The sequence below is a fragment of the Ambystoma mexicanum genome, chromosome 9 (assembly GCF_040938575.1).
Source record: "Ambystoma mexicanum isolate Mex_15411 chromosome 9, UKY_AmexF1_1, whole genome shotgun sequence".
NCBI lineage: Eukaryota > Metazoa > Chordata > Amphibia > Caudata > Ambystomatidae > Ambystoma > Ambystoma mexicanum.
Genome location: NC_090931.1, coordinates 749,467,226 through 749,494,517, shown reverse-complemented (window position 1 = coordinate 749,494,517; position 27,292 = coordinate 749,467,226). Strand labels below are relative to the sequence as shown.

Here is a 27,292-nt window from a genome sequence, read left to right as displayed (position 1 = left end):
TAGAAAATACCACATTCTATCTCAAACTCAGAGGGGAACCCACGGAGGGAATACGGAATGAAATTCTAGCCCTGGTTATACAGGCAAGAGACGTCGAGATCTTGAGCTCTAAAGAATTTCAATTCCTGAGTATTAAAGGGACGAGGGTCCCCCTATTTTGCATTCTTCCCAAAGTGCATAAGAACATGCTCAACCCCCCAGGTAGACCAATAGTGTCCCTCTGTGGCTCCATTTTGGAGCCTCTGGGTAAATATTTTGACTATTTTCTAAAACCCTTGGCTGCTGACACCCCAACCTATCTGGCTGATATTACCGATGTGATCGTGCATCTGGAAGGCCTACCTTTCGACCCCAGGAATAATTTGTTCATTACTCTAGACGTGGAATCTTTATATTCCAACTTTCCACAGTCAGAGTCACTACCAATCATTAAATTCTTCTTGGACCTCAGAAGCGATCCGCAGTTGGTTCCCAGTGAATTTATCGTTGACCTGCTGGAAATCGCCTTAACTAAGAACTACTTTAGGTTCAAAGAAAGTTTTTATCTACAAATTAAAGGAACCGCGATGGGTACTTCTTTCGCCCCGAACTACGCGACCTTATTCATGTGGGCCTTTCAAAAAGATTCCATCTTCGATGCTTCCAATCCTTTTTTCCAATCTATTACTTTTTACAAGAGATACATAGACGACATTATCATCATTTGGGACAAAACAAAAGGGGACCATGAGCATTTTTTGACCTGGATTAATTCCCTGAATGAACATCTTCGGTTTACTATGTCCTCTAACAATACGTCTATTCCATTTCTGGACCTCCTGTTAAAAGCAAAGAATGGAGTAATCACAGTGGACCTTTACCGAAAAACTACTGATCGCAACATGATCTTGCATTTCAATAGTTTTCACCCTCAATCTTTAAGGGAAAGTATCCCCTATGCTATGGGCAATTTCTAAGGGCCAGACAAAATTGCACAGATAAAAAAGACTTCTTGGTGCAGTCTGACACCATAGAGGATAGATTGTCCCACAGAGGCTATCCACATCACATATTGCGGCAGTCTCGTAACAGGGCACAATACCAACATCGAGAAGTGCTATTGGCGAAAAATACTCACGAGAATTCGAACAAGTCACGCATGGTTTGTGCAATGACTTACAGCACATACCATGCGGAGATTAAGAAGGCCTTTGGCAAACATTGTCACCTACTTCAAATGAACAACTCGGACTTGGAGCGCCCTATGTACATTTTCAAAAAGGGCAAGAACTTAAAGAGCTGGCTATCCCAGGCAGACAGGTCACATGCTACCAAGGCACCTAAAACCATCACTGAAATGTGGGGCATGGAGAAGGTCACTGGCCATTTTCCGTGCGCCCATTGTTGCCAGTGCGGGTCGACGACTGCCACCAATATCGTCACTATCAATCATAAATCCTGGAAGCTCAGGGACCACACCACGTGCAATTCTAAGAACGTTGTTTATGCCGTGATGTGCCCAATGCGAGATGACCTATATAGGTAAAACATCTAGACCTATTAAATTAAGGATCTCAGAACATAAGTCCAGGATTAGGACCCGCAACCTTTCCTCGACGCTAGTTGCACATTTTCTAGAGCACAAACATAGTTGCGAGGAGCTATGGTGGTGGGCTTTGGAACGCATAGTGGGGCCGGACCAATACGCTGTGGCTAATAGGCTTGCCACACGTGAGCATTGGTGGATGTATAATACCCAAAGCCACATGTTTGGCTTGAATGCTCAGGAGGAATGGCAATCAGTGTTCAATAGACCTCTCTAGTACTAGCTTGCGAGGGCTGCCATTTTCGCTCGGCCTGAGATTTGTTTCTCAGCATTCAGGTGCATTTGGCCTTTCTGGATGTAGGCTTGTTTCTTGCATTTGTATCCTGCCCTTTGGCCGCTTGTCCCTGAGAACATGCATCAGGGCTCTACAGCATTTAGACCTTTCTATGCTGCAGGTAGAGTGCCTAATTTTGGCTCACCTTTACTTCAATTTCTGGTGTCTCCTGCCAACGTTGAACGTCCCTCTTCTGATACTCAGTTAGATCCTGTGAGTTCACTGGCATTTTTCTATGGCGGCACTATTTGTGCTACAAGGCTTATGCCTGTAGGCATACTCAAGTTGGATGCCTCACGATGTGCATGCATTGGCATCGTTTTGCGTGTTAGTTTTCCGTTTCTTATTTATTTTTTCATTCACTTTTTGATCATTGTCCATTTATCCATACAGGTCTCCGGCCATATGTGCTGTCGGAGGCAGAGTTAGCAGACTAGCTTTGGACTGACATGCGCGACATCAGACGTTACACGCAGTACGTTCAGCGCAAGTATTTATGCCTGGGATATGCGAAAAGACGGAAGTTCGTCATTTCCGGTCTTCTCCCGTCAGTCGCAGTGAATTAGTTCTGAAGCAGGTGAGCTCTAGGATCTTTCGAGGTGGGTTTCTATTCTGCCTCTTTAATATCTTCATATCTGCAACCCTTGTGTAACTCAAGGGGGTCGCTCGATGCGACTTGATCCGCTCGCCACAGTTAAGGGCGGTCCATGTATATATTCTCTGCTGGCAACGTTTCTATGTTTGCATCATACCTGAGGCACGACAGCTTTTACTATTGTTTTAATGCCGCTGCCCCAAATGGAAATCTAGCGGCCGTACAGGTGTTGCCAGTATGCAGATTTCAACACTATGTAGCTTTGGTGGCGTTACTCATTTGATGACAAAGCTTTCCTCCCTGTCGGTATAGACACCATATCAAGCTAGGGACTGGTTCCATACCACTCTAGGCGTTGATGCGGCACTTGATAAGTATTTAGATTGCATGGTTTGGGTGATGCTAAGCGGCTAGGTGTTTGCAATGCAACACCGTTCCTTTTTGCTTCCCACTAACAGAGCTTTGTGGCATCAATGGTGCAGTGACGCTGGGAATTACTGTCCATTGTTTCGCTTCCTTGAGGGCGGTGCAACCCTTCCACCATTGCCCTCTCTAGACAGACCACCACGATGGAGACGACCTAAACCTTTGGGTTCCACTAGCAGCTGCCTTCAGGTGAATTGTCCTCTACTTTTCAATCTAGCCAGTGGACATTCAGCTTTAAAATGGGGGTGATTTGGTGGTACGGGCTACCTCCTATTCTACCATGGGTTCCTCTATTGTGAAGGGAGGCCTGGCAGTCCTTTAGGGTTCTCTCGCTTCACTCAATTCTGGAGAAACTGTCGGCCATGTACATTCATGGCTGTCTAACACATATTTATCCTTGCATTTTAGATCTAATTCGTTGAGATCTTCTTTTGGCACGGCCCAATTACATTTTCCTGGATTTATAGACAGGCTTCTGGGACCAGCCCTAAGGGTTGAGAATATGGTAATTACCTTTTCCCCCTCATTACACATTGTTTTACGACTTATCTGAACTTTAAAGAATGGGAGATGTTCCCTTTGTTTCACTCACAGATCATCAGTTTTTAACCTGTTATTGATTGTGTTTTCTGTTCTTATTTGTATTTGTTTTAGGTGTGTTTGTTGCCTCTTACATATTAAACTGCATTGTTCAGTTTTTTAATATTGGGTGTGTAAACAAAGACACAGATGAAATATTAAGAACCATGACGTTTACGGGAATGCTACGTCCTGAAGAAGATGGGCATCATCTGCATTTAAGTTAGATGCGTTATTTCCATCGAAACTACTATTAGCCAACAGTGTCAGGCTTATTGTATTGTTTGTAATTTATTGCCTTGACACCTGAGTAGTTGATGCACAGCATCCCATGGTTAGCTTTAGTGTGTTTGCTTCAATTTTTGGACATTTTCGCTTCATTATTTAAATTTGTCCAGATTGTTATATTTCTTGATTTTTCATTCAGACTTATCTAGGTGACCAAGGGTTCCCCACCTGAGTGATCTCCTTCACTCATCTGGGGTTACCGACTTGGCGTGTGTATATTAGCGTCTACGACTATTTTGAGTGGTTTTTTTCCCTTCCCCCCCCTTTTTAGTAGTCAATGCTTGAAATAAGCACTTTATATTATGCACTTTATTATTGGTGTACAGGTGTTTACTATTGTACATTGTATATGAGCTTTAGATGATTTCATAATTATATTAATGCAAAACAAATTTAAATATAGTATCTTAAAATGATTTATTGTTTCTTGTAGGGTGATGTGGATTAGGGTTTTCTTCCCTTTCCTGTTCTTGTCGGACTAAGTCTTTTTGATTGAACATAGCTATATTCCGCTGGTTTGACTTTTGTTTAACATTGTCAACAGAACTAGCACTAGAAACATAAAAAAATTACAAACAGTATAAAACAACGCCATAAGAGCCGCATTAAATATCCCAAGTCACAATCCCATCTCAACCACTAAAAGGAACATTCACTGGCTTCCTGTCCAAGACAGAATCAAATTCAAAATACTGACGATGACGCACAAGTGCATTGCGAACAAAGCCCCTGAAATACCTTTGCAACCACATCTCCAAAGCCAATTCTAATAGACCAACCCGCTCTGCCTACACTAACCTGCTCGCCACCCCTAGATATAGAAGACAGAAAGCGGGAGGTTCAAGCTTCCCAGTAATAGCTCCAAAATTGTGGAACGTCCTCCCCCACCAACTGAGAACTGACACTCCCTTCTGGTCATTTAGAAAAAAAAAATAAAAACCTTTCTTTTCAGATCTAACCTCTGGCAATAGTCACCTAGCTCATCAATCTAGTACATGATATGATGAGGATGTGTAACAATATATAAATATGTAAAAAATATGGTGTGATTTTTGCCTTGAAATAAATGTAAACATACTGTTAAATGTGTAATATGTAACGAAATGTCTGACTTCTAAGCTTTGCAAACTTGTAACCATATCTTTAAGCAGTAATCAGCGCCTAGTTGCCTTTGGGCTATATGCGCTTTACAAATGAATAAATAAATAAAGAGTTGGGTCCCTAATACCACGAGATACATCTTATGAAGTCCCAAGCCAGATGAACTTTAGAAAAACATACCTAACAGTGGCGGTGCATTAAATTGTTCTCTAGTCCAAAGGACTCAATGGGGCATTTTCACCACAATTACCATGCTGCTAATAGCGCCGCAGTAATTGCGCCGTAAATGGGTGGAAAGTCAGCGGATTTACCCCAAACTTGGAGTTGGAGGTGAATCATTTGAATCTCCACAAACTCAGAATTGGGCAGAGCGGTAATGGGGCGGCAATAGCATTACCGCTGCATTTTTACTGCTCAGCCCAACCCCTAATGCGGCCCTAAGTCTGGCTGCTCGACCATAGCTACAAAACCTTTTGGTTAGTTCAGGCCAAACCTAAGAGTTGGAACCCTGTACACCTAAAAGTGAGTCTTCTAAAGTCCTACCACAGGTAGACTTTGGTAAAACTCCCTAACATGTAGGCGGCCAACTTAGTTGGTGAACAGGGACAACTCTGGGAGCTGTAGCCAAACAAATAAAGGTAGCATGGAGAGTGGTCTAGGCTGAGTCTCGGGAAGGGATGAGCCTGGTAAAGAGTCCAGAGTGAGTCCACATGGTAAGCATTCAAGGATTACACCTAGAGTGATAGTAATAAAAGTACTATATTTATGGCCTGGCAAACACAAAATAAATGACGATAAGCAAGTAATACTGTCTCACAACACTAATAATGAAATACATATTTACAGCCCAAGTCACCATTGCAATAAAGCCACAATACCCCCACCACACAATACTGAAAGGAAAGGTAAGGCTTGCAATGGCAGTCCATAAGAATATAGCCCTAACTTTAGAAAGTCCAACCCTAAGTTTGACTGTGGCCTTGTGCTGTAAAAATTCACAAAGTTTCTAGAAGTTTTGGGAGCTGGGAAAAAGTTAGGAGGAGGGTCTAATAGATGAGAAAAGGGTTCCAAAAGTCAGAATAGGATGTATTCTAGCGAATAAAACGGTTCCCAGCTTTCGGAGGGCTTTATGAAACGGGTTTTGCCAAAGCCAAACAAATAAAAAACCTTTAAAAAGTATTCAAAACTTTCATAGATGATAGGGGGGTGCAGGTAACCACTGCTGTAACTCGCCCCACACTCCGGTTTCTCTTCAGACTTAGCAGGTCCTCAGAGGTTCATCACAGGTCGGTTTTCCCGCCGTTAGTTCCGGTCACCAGAGCCCAGGAGTCACGAGTGCAAGAGATGTTGCGGTTGGATTCAGAAGCTGGTGCAACCTGTTCCAGTCGATGAATGCAACTCACACTGATGCAGCACTCCTCTAGGCACTGGACCAGTCACGGGGAAGCCGATTTCGATGCACAGCGACATAAATGGGCACAGTTGTTGCGGTCAGTTGGCCTGTTATCTCGGGCCTCGTTGGTGCTGGAACAATGACATTTTGCAGGTGGGACTCTTGTGGAACAAGCTAAGTGTCCCCAAAGTTTCAAGCCGAAAACATAGAACCACGACAGCTCCATTGCGGTAGCCCAAACTGGAGTGGTTAGTCCACAGGATGTTTCCAGGAACACTTCTGAAGACTCCAGATGGCTGGGCACCGAGCAGATGTCGGGAATGGTTGGTTCCACCAATTCAAGGGTCGAAGTACTACCAAAGGCCTTCTAAAGATCACCAGCCAGACAAGGCTCCACCGGGACTGCAGCAAAGGTTGGTTGCCAGGCCTTCTTAGGAGGGGTCCACAGGTCTTCCACTGTCTTCACAGCTGGGCAGGATATTTGGCTGCTCACATAATCAGTCCAGGATCTCTGGGGCATGCCTGCTGAATGCCTTTTCTTATCCAGAAACTCAAGTGAGACAAACTCCTCACCGCCCAGTGGAAGATCTGCCCCTCAGACACCCCAGAAATGGTCCAATTAGAGACCACTGTTGGTGAAACGCATGCATACACTCCAAACATACAAAAACTATTTTGTGTATTGCCACCAGCCAGTCCCAACCCACTTCCTGGCTTCCAACACACATGGCCCTGCACTAGCCCATGAAAAGCAGTACTTTTCCAGGCAATGAAAAAGGATTTTCCTGACCTGAGAATGCAGGAAGAAAGCCAAAAGACAAAATGGCCAAAGAAGAAGCGAATAACCTTGTGGCACGGGCATGTTAGGACACTAGCCAAAAGTTACTAGCCAAACGCAGTGAATGCGAGAAGGCTAACAAAATGTATAGTAGAAAAGGTGAAAAAGTAACTGCTGCCACCAGCTTGTCTTTAGGCACATTTAAAAGTAACCAAAAAATCCTCTTGCGTGTAGTCTAGGGTGATACAAAAGTATCCCCATTGGACTGCATTGTAAAATGCATTGTGCAATATGAGAAAGTTATCCAAAGTAGAGAACATGAAAAACGAAAAGGGAAACATAGTTTCCCAGTATAGACAGTGTTAAGGACTAATCAGTTTCCCCATAACAAAATGAGCAAAACGCCAGTGGAGTGAAGCTGAAGGCTTGTACTCGTTCCTTTTTATTATGTTATCAAATGAAGCTGTAACAGTGGATAGGGGTTACCCCTTCACAGTAGTAAAAGCATATCTTTGACACTTGAATATGCATGTTTTTGAACCATTCGCTTTCGAAATAGCCAAGCCCCCTGCGCCAAATATAAGCCGAAACTATTGCATTGGAGTACAGATGGGGAGAAACGGCATAAGCGGATCACTCGTGGCAATTTCTTGTAATATCAAACTTCCAATGATGCCCTCAAGTATCAAATATTGGTGACCCTTCTTGTACTGTCCTTTTCTGTAACCACAATTCTGATTATGTCAATAGATATGCAAACCAGGAGGGTTGCATGTCTTGCAGAACAGGCCCCAGCTGAATCCCGAGACTGACCCGTGAGTGAAACCAACAGTGTTAATGTACCTACAGTGTTTTAGTATGTTGTGGGTGTTGAGTATGTGTTAAAATACTATTTGCCACTAATACTACCAAAAACGTGAATAGTGGGGGAAAGGAGGGCTGTGAATGGCAACATACTTGAGGGTATCATTGGCAGTTTGACATTGCAAGAAGTTGCCACAAGTAATCTAAATGACTAATAACTTAGTGATGTGCAATATATAAATGGTCAATATTATGATACATGGAGCAACTCTATAGTCCAGTAATCCATGAGTGAAGCTTTTTTTTTATAGCACAAGATGTAAACGGAACGCCTTCCAGGATCTGGGATACAATGGAGATTTACAGATCACACTTTGGTTAAGCGGTGAAGGTGCAATTTGTGTCCCATCTGTGATTTAATCACTTGACCATATATCTTCCCAGCTTTAGTTAAGATACATATTTGCTAAGGTTTGGGTTTCAGTAGCATTCATAATCATTTGTTTTATAGCATTGCTTGAAATGTGCACACATTACATAAAAACTAACCTTACAATGTATAAACGTGTGGAGCAAAGGGTGTATGGTTTTAGCTTTATTTTCCCTTTCTTAATGAAGGATTGCAGTATCATAACGCAAAGTATTGAGTCTAAACCATTCCTTTGGGTTGTAACGCAGTTTCACACAGGATGCAGCTTTATGCACCACTCCTATTTCTTATTACCACAATTTCCATCTCTTAAGGGATAACATCCCCACTCCTCAATTGCCCAGTCACTGCTTTGTATGGCCATCAACCTCTAATTGCTCCCATTCGTATGCTCTGCTTACACAAAATGAGGTGTTAAGAAGCTGTTTCACAGACGGCAAGGGAAATATCTTGTTAATGTTTTAAAGTCGGCACGGTCATACACAATAAAGAATGGGTGGTCACCTTAGCTTTTATTGTGCTGTGTTTTTGGTGATGAAGGGACAGAGTTTGGGGTGTGTATTGGAGTGGTGCCTGAATGTGTGGTGCTGATCCTGAGAACTTGTGGGTCTATACCGGTGTGAACTCATCTCTCTGTCCATCTTGAGGAAGACATCCTGTGGGAACTCTGTGCTTCACTGAATGCTGATCAGAGAGGGTGTTTTAAAGCTGACCCTGCACAAGGCAGGGATGTTCAAAAGAAGCGAGGACCAGCTAAGCCAGCCCCCATCTTCATTCTGTAAGTAGGGGTCAAACTTCTTGTAATATGCAGACTCTGTGGTGCCACCTTGAAGAAAGCACCCACTGGAGTCTGTGCCCTGAAGTGTGCCTTAAACTTCGATGGGTATAGTAGGCTGGATATAGGTCCCATTCCCCCCAATGTTCTATCCTCCAGCATCCTAAGCAAGGGAGGCTGCAATGAAGAAAATTACAGTGCAACATCTTCTCTGCATTTTATCAACATCTACTCTTTGTAGGCATAGGAGGGGATTTCTATTTTGTACTGTACTGAGGCTTTACGTAGCACCGATATGAAGTACTTTCAGACCACACAATTCAAACCCTAAATTGAATACCACCAAATCTTAACAAAGCTCTAATAATCCGTGTATCTCCATTCCATTTCCCCTTCTTTTGTGTTTGTTTTCAATATTTCATTCTGTGTAGCAATTGTTTTAATAAATTGCAAAAATGCATACTTCTTAAATTACTTGGTGCTATGTACAGTCGAATATCAAGGGCTTGGCAACTGACGATCGGGTGTTATTACATAATATAAATAAATCATTTATCCATTACCTGTAATAGGCTGGTTTGGATAAAATGTCAACAAAGCATAGCTGGGTAAAAGCAATTTTCAGTTTTTAGATTCCTGACGCATCACTAGCATGACGTTATCCCTGCATGCCAACCCACTCTAGAATTTTGTCTGTTTCACATTTGCCTAAATCCTCAGATAATATTGTTGACACTTTGATTTTCTTAGCAAGTCATATTTCTCATCTCTTAAATTGTAGGGATGTGAATGAAAAGAACACAGTTAAAGGGTAAGTAAGCCTGCTCTGCTTTTTAAAAGTGATTCTTTTGGTTGTCTAATAATTAGAAGTCTCACTGGTTTCTCCTTCCTCCCTTTTCATAGATTCAGAAAATTTAACCTCTTGGGTACGAACACAAAAGTAATGAACATGGAAGAATCAACCAATGGAAGCTTAGCGGCTGAGTTTAGGCATCTGGTAAGGGACAGAGTGTGATTATAAGTAAATGGATAATCATTAATTGCACTAATGAAAGTTGTGTCGCATTATCACAGGTACTGGTGTCTGGGAAAGGCTTTTAAAATATCCACTTTACACTTAACATAGGGACAACGACCCCAAGCTTGAACATTTGACAAAATGCTTAAGGTCGATAAATCTACTCCGAGTGGATTGGAGTTTGGTTAGCTAGAAACATGCACACTGTAATGTCAATTTCTGATGTTTGTTAATCTGCTTAGAATCACATGCTGTGCATAGGTCCGACATCCAGTGGTCACTGCGGAGTATTGCATTTTGTTTTTCGTAGTCGAAAAGGGGACGTCGACAAGGCGTGTCTGAAACACTATCCCTATAGTGACGTGCGTTGTACCCACAATCCCTCACGCGTCGAGGTCCCTCAGATTGTTTTTTTCCGCCCAGCTTCTGGTCGCCTTCCCGCGGAGCTCCTTGAGATGCCATTGCAACCCTCGACCTTTTGGTCGTTTCTTCTCATAAAATTTATACACACTCCCTCGACGCAGTTGTAGCTGTTCTCCGCCGAGAAAAATCGTCGACGGAGGGTCGAGCGGAGGAAATCTTCGGCGCTGCCGAACACGTGGCCTGGTCTCGCTGGCCATATACAGTAGGGAGAGTGGGGTCGTGGGACATCTCTGGGTCTTTCTGAGAATGCCTTTCCCTTTCCCCTTCCTTTCCCTTGGGGTGTTTATCGCAATTTATTGCCTCGGCTATGGAGAGGACACCATTTAGGTTTTGCCCACTTTGTAAAGGCAAATTCACTTGGAAGGACAAGCACTCACGGTGTAACCGCTGCTTGCCCCTCGATCACAAGGAGGAAGGGTGCGGGCTTGTCGGCTTCTTAAGCCTAAAACTCTAAAAGACCGAAGGGTTAAAAGGTGGGCGGCCTACGCGATGTCGAAGGCCGAAGGTTCACCCGCCGCTGCTACCACCGACAGTGACGAGGAACGCGATAACACGACCTCCGCTACGGAAGTCGAAACCCCCTCTAAGGAGCGCTTACGCGCTTCGTCGTCTGTCCCCGGCCCCGACGGGCTCGGCTCACGCCCTGCTTATGGGGATGAACACCCCGGCGACACAGACGCACACAAAGATCCACATAAACACACAACCCACGGCTCTTCTTCGACGAAGTCGAAAAGAGCTTCGGCGCCCAAGGAGACGCAGGTTCCACCGGCGGCCTCCTCGGACCGTTCGGGTTCGAAGCCCCTCTCGCAACCGCAGCCGCGACCTGCAACTGGGCTTTCGGCAAACAAGGGCGCTGCCACCAAACCATCGGCCGGTGCGCATCAACAGAAAGCGCAGACCGCCGTAGAGCGTTCGATACCCATAGCGTCGAAAACTCAAGCTTCCGCCGACAAACGAGTCGCCGACAAGCGAGTCGCCGATAGCTTAGCGAGGATCGCTGTAGCCGACGCCCAAAAGCGTACGCCGAAGATTACGTCGAGCGTTACGCATAAGTTAAAGGATACGCCGAAAAAGCCCGAAGGAAAGCAGGGACTACCCCCTTCAGTCAGGGAGTCACCCGACACACCTGAAGGTTTTTCGGAGGGCGACGGGACACTTTCCTCGACGCTTTGGGAGAGGTCGAGCCATTTCGAGTTAGATAACCCTATGTTTCCCCCGCCAGACCGCTCTGGGGTACCCCATGAAACAATGGAAAGACTCCACCTCTGTATGGAGAGGATGGAAAGGTTCATGAGCACCCAGGCCTCTCAAACTCACAAGAGGACTAGAGAAGGGCCTCAGGAGGACCCCAGGGCCAAAAATCCGAGGCTAGTCGATCCCCAGCAGGACACAGCCTCAGACTTCCAAGATGTATATGACCTCACTGGGGAGGAACAATACTTCGAGGAAGAAGATGATTTCATGGACAATGAAGGACAGAACCAGGAGGAATGTCTGGAAGACAGAACAGACATTATAGAAGAAGGCTTCGGGGTTAACCCAGAAGAGGGACCTTCACACCCCTGGCAATCACCATCAGTGTATTCCGACACTGATGTCCTAAACCTAACTCCTCCGGACAATTCTCCAGTTAGGAACACGTCTCCAATTGACGATCAGCCCACTTTCAATGCACTGTTGCGCAGAGCAGCAGCGCATTTCGAACTCGACACCGGGGAACTCTCTCCAGAATTGGACTTTGTAGAAAGAGTGATTAAAGAAAAACCCCCGGTCAGCCAGACCATTCCCCTCCTCGCTTCAGTGAAGAGAAGGATCATACCTTCGCTGTCCACTCCCGCAATGATCAGAGGGGTCAATCCACGGATTGAAAAACTTTTCACTCCTTCACCCTCAGACCCCCTCTACATTAGGGGACATTCCATTCCGGATTCCCTAGTGGTATCTAATACTAGAAAGAGGGCAGGGGTACCACTTTCCACCAGTGAGGCACCCCCTGACAAGGAGGGCAAGAGGCTATATGCCCTTGCAAAAAGAGTTACTTCCTCGGCTGCCTTCTCAGCAAGAATTGCCAACAACAATTCCTTGCTTGCAAGCTACGCAGACGCGCAGTGGGCCAAACTGCGAAAAGACGCCGAGGAAGCACCGGAGCCTTTACGTACGCGCCTACTGTCAACTATTGGCGAAGGAACCCAAGTGAACCAGAGCATTGTTAAAAACTCTCTGGACGCGGCAGAAACAGCAGGACGTTCCCTGGTACAAGGAATACTCCTAAAGCGCCATGTATGGCTGCGCAACTCAGGCTTTAAACCAGAGACACAGGCGTCTTTGATAAATAAACCTGTCGAGGACGCTAACCTCTTCGGAAAAGCGGTAGATGAAGCCCTAGAGATGGCTAAAAAAGAGTTCGACACTATCAAGACTCTTGACCAAATCTCTAAGCCCACTACCAGGCGCGGCTATGGCAACAAACGCTTTTTTCGTGGCCAACGCCAACACCAACAACAAAGTCAACATCAGCAATACCCTGCCACCAATTACCAAACCAATAGTGGGCAGTACAGCCAAAGAGGCCAACGCCGGGGCAAAGGGAGGGGTCGGGGATCCACCCCCAGAGGCTCCCAAGCCCCCAACAACTCCAAGTGACGCGAACATTCGCGTCCCCTCCCATGCAACACCGGTCGGGGGCCGGATAACATCCTTTCTTCCTGCATGGGAGGAGATAACGTCAGACCGTTGGGTACTTTCCACCGTAGCCCACGGTTACTGTATCGAATTCAACAGTTCCCCATCCTACAGACCCCCGAGGGGACGTCGCATGACGCCGGAACATCTTGCCATCCTTCTGCAAGAAGTACAACAACTTCTGGAAAAAGGAGCCATAGAGGTCGTGCCTCTATCTCAGGTAACGGAAGGTATTTATTCAGTGTACTTCCTTGTACCCAAAAAGGATCTAACCATGCGCCCTGTATTAGATCTGCGCCCAGCGAACAGATTTATCAAACCCCAAAAGTTTCGTATGGTAACCTTACAGGAAGTGATCCCACTGCTTTCCCAGGGAGATTACATGACAACATTGGACATGAAAGATGCATACTTTCATATTTCAATGTTGCCAGCGCACAGAAAATACCTAAGGTTCATGATAGAGGGCAAACACTACCAGTTCAAAGTGCTACCCTTCGGTATAGCATCAGCACCAAGGGTATTCACGAAGGTGCTGGCAGTGGCAGCGGCCCACCTGCGCAGGTTGTCCATCCCAGTTTACCCTTACCTCGACGACTGGCTCATAACAGGGGATTCTTACGAAACATGTTTCGCAAATACCCAGAAGACGGTAGACCTTTTGTTCCAGCTAGGCTTCTCCATCAACGAAAAGAAGTCCAGTTTAAACCCCAGTCAAATCAAACAATTCCTAGGGGCTCTAATTCAAACAAGGGACGGCCTCGTCTTCCCCTCCAAAGAGAGGGTCCAAAACATGCTGTTTCAGATCCCCCAATATGTAAACGGCCAAGAGGTGACGGTACGCAAAGCAATGCGCTTGCTAGGAATGATGGCGTCGTGTATTTATTTGGTACCTCACGCGCGCCTGCGCATGCGCCCAATGCAAGAGTGGCTCAACAGCCAGTGGTGTCAGGCCAGCGGACTATGGGAGGATCTAGTGGTGGTCTCGCAGGCCTTGGTTCTCTCGCTACAGTGGTGGACAAAGGGAAACATGGAAAAAGGAAAACCCTTTGCCACACCCGCGGCGGAAGCCACTCTAACCACAGACGCATCCCTTACAGGATGGGGGGCTCACCTATCCCATCAGACTGCTCACGGAGTGTGGACTCCGAACGTAGCATCCAAACACATCAATCTACTGGAGCTACTGGCGGTATTCAAGGCAATAAAAGCCTTCCAAGAACACCTACAAGGCAAGACTGTAATGGTCCTCACGGACAGCACTACAGCCATGTACTACATCAACAAGCAGGGGGGCACCCACTCTCCAGGCCTATCCAAACTGGCCCAAAATATATGGAAGTGGGCTCTCAGACGGGACATGTTCCTACTATCACTACATGTACCCGGGGAACTCAATCTGCTGGCAGACAGACTCAGCAGAGATTTCCCCCTGCCCGAAGAGTACGAATGGCGCCTGCACGAAGACATCGTCTTCGACGTCTTCACACAATGGGGTTTCCCAGAGATAGACCTGTTCGCAACCCTGGAGAACTCTCAATGCCTAAGTTACGCCTCCAGGTACCCCCAGAACCAATCCAAGGGGAACGGTCTGTCGATGCAATGGTCAGGGAAATTTGTTTACGCTTTTCCCCCGACTCCCCTTCTCAACAAGGTGGTGCACAAGATGCACCAGGAACAAGTGACCATGATACTAGTGGCCCCTATGTGGGCACGACAACCATGGTCCGCTCACTTGATGGAGATGTCTCTATCTCCCCCAGTAAAACTCCCCTGCCCGTACAACATGCTGTCTCAGGACAAGGGCAGGACCCTGCACCCATGCCCCCAGAACATGAACTTAGCAGCTTGGCTCCTGAGATCATAGAGTTCGGACATCTACAACTCCCGCAAAGATGCATGGACATCCTCAGGGAAGCCAGAAAACCGAACACTCGCCACTGCTATTCTAGCAAGTGGAAAAGATTTGTCATCTGGTGCAGGAGTAAAGGCATCAACCCTATTGACTGCTCTCCCACACATGTGGTACTATACCTAACCCACCTTTTGGATTCAGGTCTAGTATTCAACTCCATTAAAGTCCACCTAGCGGCACTTTCTGCATACACCACTTCCCAACTCAAAGTGTCGTGGTGGAAGTTCCCGGTTATAAAGGCCTTCATGGAGGGAGTAAAAAGAATACACCCCCCGATAGCTGACCCAGCTCCCGGATGGGACCTTAATGTGGTACTTACAAGACTCATGGGCTCTCCATTCGAACCCATGCACAAAGCATCTCTTAAACACCTCACTCTTAAGACTGCTTTTCTAATAGCTATCACCTCCATCAGGAGAGTAAGTGAACTTCAGGCTCTTTCTATTCTAGACCCCTTCGTTACAGTTCACAGAGATAAAGTGGTTCTACGCACTCAACCTAGGTTTGCTCCAAAATTCATTTCTAAATTCCACGTAAACCAATCTATAGAACTACCAACGTTCTTTCAAAATCCTTCCAATTTGGGAGAAAGGACTCTGCACACACTTGATGTACGCAGGGCGGTCATGTTCTACATGGAAAGAACCAAACCATTGAGGAAGACTAATCAGTTCTTCGTCTCAGTGGCAGCAGGAAGAGAAGGAGATGCGGTTTCAAAATCCACTATTTCTAGATGGATTGTTCAATGCATCACTCTCTGCTATACTCTTGCTAAGAGAGAACTGCCCTTTAAGCCAAGAGCACACTCTACTCGAGGCACGGGGGCATCCATAGCATTCATTGCAAATGTTCCCCTTGAGTCCATCTGCAAAGCGGCTACCTGGAGTTCTGTGCACACCTTTACAAAACACTACTGTCTAGATGCACACTCGAGATCTGACTCCCAGGTGGGACAGGCAGTATTAAGACATCTTTTCTCTACTGTTCCTTCTCATAACCCACCGCCAACTCCGGGTACTGCTCGCTAGTCTATGCACAGCATGTGATTCTAAGCAGATTAACAAACATCAGAAGAGAATGCATTACTTACCGTAAAAGCATTTCTGATGGTTGTATCTGCTTAGATTCACATGCGCCCACCCTTCCTCCCCGCTCGGATGGAAGGAACATAGACTTCCTTTATATATATATCTCTCTCTCTCTCTTTTCTGTACTCACTCACGTCTAGAAGGCTCCCTCAGGGCAGAAAAAATACAAACAGAGGGACCTCGACGCGTGAGGGATTGTGGGTACAACGCACGTCACTATAGGGATAGTGTTTCAGACACGCCTTGTCGACGTCCCCTTTTCGACTACGAAAAACAAAATGCAATACTCCGCAGTGACCACTGGATGTCGGACCTATGCACAGCATGTGAATCTAAGCAGATACAACCATCAGAAATGCTTTTACGGTAAGTAATGCATTCTCATATCTTTTAAAGTTGTGTTTACTACAAGAGTGTTACACAGTTTCCTTCTTTTTTGGAAGGCAAGGCCACACTGCTTTATCCCTAAACAGATGCTCCAAAGGACAGACTCCAGATTGCCTTCGGTTTTTTTGTTGTAAAATCATCAGCAAAGCCAGGAGTTGAGGATTACTCCCTCAGAATTATGAATTGAAGCAAATAGCTTCTGAAGTGCAGGATGTATAATCAAGTCTTAAGATCGGACATACGTCAGTTTAAACACTTTATAAAGTGTCTTGGGCAATTAGAATTTAGTATTAAATACAACCTACCTTCTCCAGCATTGGATCTTTCATGGATTCACATGCTTAGAATATTCCCCGTCGTCAGGCTGGGAATCCCCGGTACATTATATAGACCCTTTCCCGTAGGAAAACTTTTTCGACGCTATGCGTCCTATCCACCTCGTTTTGTATCATGCGTGCCCGTGCCGTCAGGACGCCATGATATAAATACAGGACCCGCCCCCGCGCTCCCTCAGATTTCAACCGTCTTTCAAAGTAGTGGGATCCTCGTGGTTACTGCTAGGCATAATTAGGTTGTATTTCGCTTCGGCGACGTTACATTCTTGAAATAATATGTCCGGAAAAGCTTTATTTCGTCCTTGTGCGACATGTGGACTCAAAAAAGTCTATGAAGGTGATGCCCACATGGATTGTATCTACTGTCTCCACCCGCACCACACGGCGGATACATGTGAGATATGTCAGGGTTTCTCCCAAAAAACCCTTAAAGACCGAAAAAGAAGGTTGGTCGACTGGCTTAACGACGGAGCGGGTGCCTATCCGGCATCAGAAGTTGGCTCCACGGCCTCCAGGAGCAAGTCGGAACCTCCCTCGAAGAAGGTACGGCCTGTCGAAAAACGCCCTGCGGACAAGCCTACGGAGAAGCATGCTGGGTCTTCCTCATCACACAAAAAGGCCTCCTCCTCCTCATCCTCTAAAACGGAGAGGCAAGCGGCATCAAAATCCTCCTCAGGGGACCGTCCTAGGTCTTCCGTGAGTCGAGACTCTTCAGCAGGGAAGTCGGCAACGAAATCAGCTACGAAGTCTAAAGGCTCGGTGCCGGCTACTTGCTCGTCGACGCCGGTGTCGCTGACGATGCCTATTACTATTCAGGCAGCAGCGGTGGGGATTCCTTCGTCGACGGTGACTCAATCTATGGCCTGGCAGCCAGAGGTCTGTGACCCGGCCCCCCCTGAGGTCCTACTGCAGCCAGACACGGCCTTGTCGGTGTCGTCGGTGGACGGAGAATGTGGCATGGTTATGCAGCCGTCGGACTTGGGCTTACGGCCTTCCAATACGTCGACGATGAGTGCGAGTGGGGGTGTGGCCCCTCTATCCTCGACGTTGCTGACCCCCCAGACGGTTTTGTCTCTGGATGTGCTTAATACACTTCAGAAGCTCCTGCAGCGTCTGGATACGCAGATCCCTCAGCCTGGCACTTCATCGTTGATATTTTCTGCACCTTCCGTCGACAAGCAAGCTCAAGCAGCTCGTTCGACGACCAGAAGCCCGTCGGCCTCCCAGGCGGTGAAGGATCGTCCTCGAGCGCAGGAGGAGGGTGAGCTATCGGAGTCCGATTCTATACGAGGTGACCCAGGGTCGGACATTTCCCTGTCGCCGTCGAGAGACCCAACATGGAATTCGGATGTAGAGGTAGAGTCTACGAGGAGCCAGGCACAACCATCTCCTCCGGATGATGTGGGAGCCTTCCATGCAATGATGGGAAAAGCGTGTTCCGAGTTCGGCTTAATTCCTGAGGAGCAAAAGAAAGACTGTTTTCTTTTTGACCACATGGGTCAAAGGAGGAAATCGGTATTTGCCATCCCAATCCTGGACCACGTGTGGCAAGAAGGCCTCAAGACGATGCGTCATCCGTTCTCGGAACCGGCTATTAAGGGGCGTACTGAGAAAAAGTTTAAAGCTCCGGAGTCCACTCCAAAATGTCTAACATCACAGCCTCTGTCAGACTCTGTGGTATCGGCGGCAGCGGCTAGGAAGGCCAGAGTACAGCAAAAATGTTCAACCCCACCAGAAAGCGAGGCCAGGAGGCAGGACGCCTTTGGAAAAAAGGTGCTCTCAGTCGGCGCCACGACGGTAAGAGCAGCCAACTCCTTGGCGATTGTATCACGATACGATAGGGAGATGTGGCATAAAATAGCCCCTATCCTAGAACATTTGCCGGAAGAACATCGAAAAGCAGCCATGTTGCTAGTACGAGATGGTGAGGAGGCCTCGAACCACGCAATTAATATTGCGGTGGACCTAGCAGAGGCTGGTTTCAAACAAATCAATCGTGGCGTAGTACTGCGTCGACAAGCGTGGCTCAAATGTACTACTTTCAGACCTGAAGTCCAGTACAAAGTCCTAGACATGCCATGCGAAGGAGAACATCTGTTTGGAGACAAGGTAGATGAAGCCTTGAAGGGGATGAAAGAAGACACGGATACCGCTAGGTCTCTCGGCGCCCTCCAGACAGGTAGAAGTTTTCGCTCTTTTCGCCCCTTCAGGGGTGCTTCCGTAAACTCCCGCTTTGGAGCCTCTAGGGACCGTGGATTTAACAGGCCCTCATACTCCTCACAAGGTTACAGACGTGCATCCCAGTCGGCACGTAGAGGCAGAGATTATCAAGCCTCCAGAAGACGCGGCTCGGGTCCCTCGTCGACGAAGGACAAGCAAACCAGCAATCAATGACGGCCTTCGGAACGTCCTGGGGGGTCGAGTCTCTCATCATATCGACCAATGGAAATGCATCACCACAGATCGATGGGTTCTGGACACGATTCGCATGGGTCATGCGCTGCAATTCAAAAACAAGCCTCCAAGTCTTCCGCCAGTGTTTTCGGCCCAGCCCCACCTTCGAGTTCTAAGACAAGAGGTGGCGCTTATGCTGCAAAAAGGAGCGGTAGAACGGGTTCCTGTGGCTCAGGAAGGACAAGGGGTTTATTCCCGGTTCTTCGTTGTCAAGAAGCCAAATGGAAAATGGAGGCCCATTCTCGACCTGAGGGTACTCAACAAATGGCTAAAGAGCTCAAAATTCAAAATGCTAAAGCTCCAGGAGGTTATCAGGTCAGTGCAACCCATGGATTATCTGTCGTCGCTAGACCTTCAGGACGCATATTTTCATATCCCAATACGTCCACGACACAGGAGATATTTAAGGTTCGTTATCGGGCGAAAGCATTTTCAGTTCATGGTCCTCCCGTTCGGTCTCAAGTCCTCCCCCAGGACGTTCACCAAGTGTTTGGCCCCTATAGCGGCCCATTTAAGGAAGGACGGTCACCATGTCTATCCCTATCTAGACGACTGGCTGGTCAGAGGTTCGTCCATGGAACAAACACGAAACAGTCTGGGGGCCACGATGTCCGTCTTACAGGAACTGGGCTTCGCGATAAACTTCAGCAAGTCCTCCGTAGAGCCTTCGAGGACCTTGGTCTTTCTAGGAGCGGAGTTTCATACGCACACAAGCCTTGTAAGACCATCCAGCGAAAGGATACAGAAGCTACAAAGCAAGGCGTCGGAATGGAGATGCGGTACCAGGGTGTCGGTGCGCAAATACATGTCCCTGCTAGGGACCATGTCCTCCTGCATTCCGTTGATAAACAACTGCCGTCTGTTTATGAGGCCTTGCCAGGAATTTCTAGCGGACCGTTGGGCGCAGAGCCAAGGTCGCTGGTCCGACAGACTGGTCATCGACGAACAACTGGTACAAGCACTCTGTTGGTGGAGAGCTTCTACTCATTTAACGAAAGGAATGCCTCTGGTGGAACAGGAGTTCCAGAAGACGGTGGTGACGGATGCATCGCTGAGCGGATGGGGAGCTCATCTGGACACGTTACAGGTACAAGGCCGGTGTTCGTTACAAGAGTCCTCCCTGCATATCAACCTGCTAGAACTGAGAGCAGTGCGGTGGGCTCTAAAATCTTTTCTTCCTCAATTGAGAGATTCCGTGGTGCGTGTCATGACGGACAACACGACTACAATGTTTTACCTACGGAAACAAGGAGGAACACGTTCCAGGTCCCTGTCGATGGAGGCACAGAAAATCTGGCATTGGGCCCTGCAACTCAACATGCTAATCTTGGCGTTCCACCTGCCAGGCGTGAGAAATGTGGAGGCCGATGCCCTGAGCAGGGAAATGAACGAAGTTCACGAATGGGTGCTGAACGACCAGCAACTACAACATGTATTCAAGAAGTGGGGACATCCTTCCATCGATCTGTTCGCGACGAAGGACAACAGGAAATGCCCGCAGTATGCAAGCAGATGGCCTCAGCAGGGCTCACTGGGGGATGCGTTCTCCTTCCCATGGACGAACAAATTTCTGTACGCATTCCCTCCATTTCCTCTTATCCGGAGGACGTTGCAATGGATCCTCAAATACCCATGTCGGGTGATTCTGGTGGCCCCGTATTGGGCCAGACAGGTGTGGTTTTCAGACCTGCTGCACATGGCGGCGGCGGAGCAAATGAGGTTCAGGAAGATCCCCAACCTTCTGTCTCGACAGGAGGGTACTGTTTGGCATCACGACCCGGACAGCCTCAAGTTGACGGCCTGGCTCCTGACTTCGCCGAATTTGGTCAGCTAACGATTCCGGAGGAGTGTCGTCGTATTCTGCAAGCGGCAAGAGCACCTTCCACAAACACTTCATACTCGTACAAATGGAGGAGTTTCTGTCAGTGGTGTGGGGATCACCCAGGTTTGGTTCCGCAGTCGATTACGCCGGAACAGCTCCTTCCATACTTGCTGTTCTTAGCTCAAAAGGGCTTATCGGTGTCGTCGATAAAAGTACACCTGGCCGCCATCTCCAGGTTTACACGTCAACGACATTCCGTGCCATTATTCAGCGACCGCCTGATTAAGCACTTCCTTAAGGGTCTGTTTAGGAGTTTCCCTCCCGAGAAGAGATTTCCTCCGGTGTGGAGCCTCAATCTGGTGTTAGCGTCTCTTATGAAACCTCCTTTTGAACCAATGTCATCATCGTCTCTAAAGTTTTTGTCGTGGAAATTGGCCTTCCTGGTGGCCATCACTTCAGCCCGACGTATTTCGGAAATCCAAGCTCTAATGGTAGACCCTCCATACTTAAGATTTTTCAAGAACAAGGTGGTCCTTGCCACTAACCCACAGTTCATACCGAAAGCTCCTTCAGTGTTCCATAAACATTCCTCTATTGTCTTACCTACGTTTTTTCCAGAGCCATGCTCGGGAGCGGAGCGCACGTTACACACATTAGACGTGAAAAGGGCTCTCAAGTTTTATCTGCATCGCACGCAACCTTTCAGGAAAACGAGACAATTGTTCGTGGCATATGGGTTGGGTGCTAAAGGCAAAGCTATTTCAAAGCAAGGACTGTCAAGATGGGTATCGTCTACCATTTCGTACTGCCATTCCAAGGCTGGGAAGCCTCTTCTGCAACGCCCAAGAGCTCATTCAACTAGAGCGGCGGCATCGTCGACGGCGCTGTGGTCTGGAGTCCCTCTGGGGGACATCTGCATGGCGGCTACCTGGGCGGCTACACACACTTTTACCCGCCATTACTGCCTGCCACAACAACATGCCGAAGATACTCGGATGGGACAGGCGGTGCTTCGACACCTATTCCAATAAGGTACTCCCCGGTTGAGGGGTTAGATCTTGTTGCAATTATGATTGAATATTGTTCGTTCTCTATGTTAACTATTGCTGATGGGTACACGACCATAGGGAACGGGCATTGTGAGGAAAGTATGTGAGTTTGCATGCACGCCTCCTCTTTTCGGGATGGTACTGCTATGTAATCTATTCTAAGCATGTGAATCCATGAAAGATCCAATGCTGGAGAAGGGAATAGTTTCTTACCTGTAACTCCATTTCTCCAGCATTGGTATCTTTCATGGATTCACATGCGCCCGCCTGCCTCCCCTGAGCATGCAAACTGGTTCCCCCACTACTTTGGGGGCCGAAATCTGAGGGAGCGCGGGGGCGGGTCCTGTATTTATATCATGGCGTCCTGACGGCGCGGGCACGCATGATACAAAACGAGGTGGATAGGACGCATAGCGTCGAAAGTTTTCCTACGGGAAAGGGTCTATATAATGTACCAGGGATTCCCAGCCTGACGACAGGGAATATTCTAAGCATGTGAATCCATGAAAGATACCAATGCTGGAGAAATGGAGTTACAGGTAAGAAACTATTCCCTTCTCCAGCAATGGGGTCTGGAATGGATTCACATGCTCATGAATATTCCCTGTCGTCAGGCTGGGAATCCTCGGTAAAGAAAAAATCAGTTTCAGTTTTGTTTCTGAACTGTCTTTCTACTAGTAACCAATCACTGGTCTCTGGGTCATGCTGCCCCCAGCCAATGACTGCCCTCTACCTAAGCCCCTCCTCTGGCAGCCATCTTCAGATTTTTACCGCACGCTCAAGTGTTGGGAGTCCTCGTGCTATAGCTCTCGAGCTTTTACTGCGTTTTGCGATTTTTCAGAGTTTAATCTCATTTTTTCGGTCAATTGAGCCTCAAGCTCCACCGTTTCTACTTCCGATCAACGGGGACCCGTTTCGGAATTTTCTACGCCCCTCAAGGGTGAAGTTTACATCGAGTTACGCTTCTTGGAGGATTCCAGAAGACCTTGAGGCCTACCCCGTGGACATGGCCCAGGACAAGGGAAGCTTGACGCCCGGATCCATGTTGTTCAGGAACTGCCCTGGATGCGGATTGCAAAATGTGTTCAAGGAGGACGAGCATTCTAGATGCCTCTACTGCCTTCATGAAGACAAAACGCATGTGGAGAAGGACTGTGCTTTTTGCAAGAACATGTCGGAACAGACCATGAGGGATCGGCGGATCCGCATCACCAACTGGCTGGAAGGGAAAAGCCCAGCGGTAGGTGAGAAGTAGAAGAGGTCTGAGCGGTCTTCTAAGTCCTTTGAGGGTGCTCCAGCGACGGGGGCCCAACAGAAGGTGAAGTACCGCGGGCACCAGGAGCGCCGAACGGTCGGGCTCCTCGGCTGCCAGGCAGGGAGCACTTTCATCGACGCCATCAACCCCGAGCCAAAGCTCTGGCTCGGGGAAGAGAAAATCAGAGAACCCGGGTAAGCTTCTGGAGAAGCCCCGGTCGATCCCGACGGAAGCAGCTGAGGGGGAGCGAGGCGGTGACCCTCCCCTGAAGGTGAAGGCCTCAAGCGCGCCAAAAGTCGTGAAGGCCTTGATTCACCCGGTTAAGGCCTCTATCGAGGGAGTCGTGGCGGCTCTGGCGAAGCCTGTGGAGGCTCTCCCAGTAGAGCCGACCTCGGCCCCAGAGTTTCCCTGCCACCGCGGAGGGAATCCTCTTTTCAGCCCATCGATAAGACCCCTGTGAAAACCCCGGTGGAAAAAGAGGGGGGGCCGGTGGCCATCACGGACACGGATACAGCCTCTGAAGAGGAGCTGGCTGGAGTCGTGAAGATCCTCAACAAGGAATTCGAGGAGGTCCGGTCTCACGGAAGGGATCCCGACGAGGCGGATGAAGAGAGTGACGGCGGTGCCAACGAGGTTCCCGTGGAGGTGGAGGATTACACTCCCCAACCGTTGCACCCGTCGCAGCCGGCACCCGAGCCACGGGACAACTCGGGAGCCATCTTAATGACGATCCAGGCTTTATGTATGGAGATAAGGACGAGGTTGCCCTTACTCCCAGCGGACGACCGAGCAGACTCCCAACGGACGACCGAGCAGAGACTGGCCCGTCGGGGAGTCCTCCAAGCAAGCGGCGGAGAGTTCATCCCCCCCGCCCTTCCAGCCTTCGCGGCCCTCACAGCCTTCATCTCCTTCCCCTGATCCTAGGGAGGACACGGGTACAGAGACGGCCAAGACGGGGACGGATGACGACGGTGGTGACAATGGGATGGGCCTTCCGTCACCACCCTCTCGGGCCTCCCCGCCTGACGAAATTGGCTCCTTTCATGCGATGATTGCCAGGGCATCCGAGCTCTTCGAGCTCTGCCCCGAAGAACAGAAGAAGGAAGGTTTCCTCTATCAACGGCGTGAGGCCAAAAGGAAGACGGTCCTCTCGGTCCCGTTACTGGCGAGCAAATTCAAGGGATCTCGCCGTCGGGCACACAGCGAAGACCGTCCAGCTGCTCACGGATCTGAGATTCTCCATCAACTTCACCAAATCCCACCTGGTTCCGTCGCAGGTCGCACTGTTTCTGGGAGCCAGGATCGAACAGTAGCTCGACTGGCCTCCCCGTTGGAGGAAAGGACGAAGGCCATCATGGGAAAGGTGCAGCGGCTGTTGACCATGGACGTGGCCAGGGTGAGGTCCATCAAGTCCCTTCTTGGCATGATGTCCTCGTGCATCTTCCTAGTGCGCCTGTGCAGACTGCAGATGCGGCCACTGCAAGAGTTCCTCAACGCCTGTTGGATGCAAGCGGTGGGCAACTTCGAAGACAGGATCTCGCTCAACTAGACCTTACGCCAAGCGATTCGGTGGTGGGGTACCCGCGCGCATCTGGCGGCGGGTATGGACTTCCAGACCCCGGGACATCAGGAGACGGTGACGACAGACCCCTCCCTGGAGGAATGGGGACCGCACACCGGAGATCTCCACGCAAGAGGCCTTTTGCTCCCGGAGGAGAGGTCGCTTCATATCAACGTACTGGAGCTCCAGGCCGTGTTCTGAGGCCTCCGGTCCCTCAAGGGCAAGGTGGTGAGGATCTTCACCGACAACACCACCACGATGTTCTACATCCGGAAGCAGGGAGGTACCATATCCCCAGCCCTATCCAAGGAGGCGCAGGATCTGTGGCACTGGGCCTTCACCCAAGGGATGTTTCTGGTACCCTTCCACCTGGCAGGAATAAAGAACACCATTGCCGACTCACTCAGCAGGGATCAAGTGAATCTGCTTTTCTAACGATGGGGCAATCCCCAAATCGATCTATTCGCAACGGCGACAAACACCAAGTGTCGGAGGTTCGCCAGCAGGTTTCCCCAGCCGGGGAGCATGGGCGATGCCTTCTCATTCCGTTTCCACCATTGCTGCTGTTGCTGCGACTCATCAACCAACTCAGACGGTCCCGGTGCAGGATGATCCTCGTCACACCGGCGTGGCCAAGACAGATCTGGTTCCCGGACCTTCTGGACATGTCAGCGTCCCCCCCCAGTCAAACTGCCGACAGACGCGGATCTCCTCGCCAGAGAAGGAGGCGCCATCCTCCACCACGACCCGGGGTCGCTGAACTTGCATGCCTGGCTCCTGCAGCACTAGAGTTTGGAGGGTACGATATCCCGGCGGACTGCAAGGAGGTGCTTGCAAAGGCCAGGGCGTCCTCGACTCTCAAGTGATATGGACATAAGTGGAAGAGGTTCTCTATCTGGTGCCGTGCACAAAAGATGAACCCGGCCCCCCAGGTGCTCCCGTACCTACCGTCGCTGGCCAAGGCAGGGCTAGCACCCGCCTCCATCAAGATACATCTAGCGGTGATCTCCCGCTAAACCAGAACTCCAGGACGATCAGCTCTGTGGTCCCATCGTCTGGTGTAGGAGTTTATGAAAGGATTGTTCCGATCATTCCCGCCGGTGAAGGCTCCTGCCCTGGCGTGGGAGCTCAACGTGGTGCTGAGCAGGCTCATGGGGCCGCCATTCGAGCCTCTGCATTCGGCACCATTGAAGTTCCTCTCGTAGAAGACTGCATTTCTTGTGGCCATCACCTCCGCACGACGAGTGGGAGAGATCCAGGCCCTCTCCTGTAAACCTCCATGCCTGACTTTGACAAGACGAGTGTGGTGCTGAGTACGCACCCCTCCTATATGCCCAAGGTGCCGTCGGACTTCCATCTCAACGAGCCCTTGGTGTTACCTGTTTTCTTCCCATCGCCTTCGTCGCCGGCTGAGAGGACTTTGCACTCGCTGGATGTAACTAGAGCGCTGAAGTTCTACGTTGACCGCACAAAGAGCCTTCGGAAGACATCACAACTGTTTGTGAACTTTGGACCTGTGAACCAAGGGAAGGCCCTCTCGAAGGCTTCCATTTCCAGATGGCTCTCCGGCTGCATCATGCACTGTCACTGGTTGGCAAACCGACCGTTGCCCGGCCGTCCGAGAGCCCACTCGACCAGAGCGATCGCTGCTACCACAGCGTTCTTGTCTGGGGTACCCCGGCTGGACATCTGCAGGGCTGCTACATGGAGGTCGACGCACACCTTCAGGAGATTCTACTGCGTCGACCGGGATTCCAGGGAGGAGTCCAGGGTCGGCCAGGCAGTGCTGCGCAACCTGTTCGCCTGAAGGTGGGCCTGGTGAGGAGGTAAGAGTTGCTTAATGTTAAGTTGATGAAATGCTTAATGTTGAGCCTTGCTACCTCCCCTGGTTGTGCATGTGTGTACTACTATGTATTCGTATATTCATGAGCATGTGAATCCATGCCGGACCCCATGCTGGAGAAGGAACAAGTCACTTACCTGTAACTGTTGTTCTCCAGCATGGGTCTGGCATGGATTCACATGCAAACCCTCCCTCCTACCCCTCTGCGGCTCTTCACTTGGTCCTACTGCCACTTTCCGTGCTACCAAATTTGAAGATGGCTGCCAGAGGAGGGGCTTAGGTAGAGGGCAGTCATTGGCTGGGGGCAGTATGACCCAGAGACCAGTGATTGGTTACTAGTAGAAAGACAGTTCAGAAACTAAACTGAAAATGATTTTTTCTTTACCGAGGATTCCCAGCCTGACGACGGGGAAAATTCATGAGCATGTG

The 27,292-nt window shown here is 48.8% G+C and overlaps 1 protein-coding gene across 3 annotated transcripts in view; it reads left to right on the top strand.

Moving 5' to 3' along the window:
- STAT1 (signal transducer and activator of transcription 1) overlaps positions 1-27,292 on the top strand; it is an 876,601-nt gene that overhangs the window by 412,282 nt on the left and 437,027 nt on the right. For all 3 annotated transcript variants that reach the window (XM_069615679.1, XM_069615677.1, XM_069615678.1), the window contains exons 12-13: positions 9,810-9,839; positions 9,932-10,025. In XM_069615679.1, coding sequence (XP_069471780.1) covers positions 9,810-9,839; positions 9,932-10,025 — 124 coding nt within the window. The remainder of the gene's footprint in view (positions 1-9,809; positions 9,840-9,931; positions 10,026-27,292) is intronic.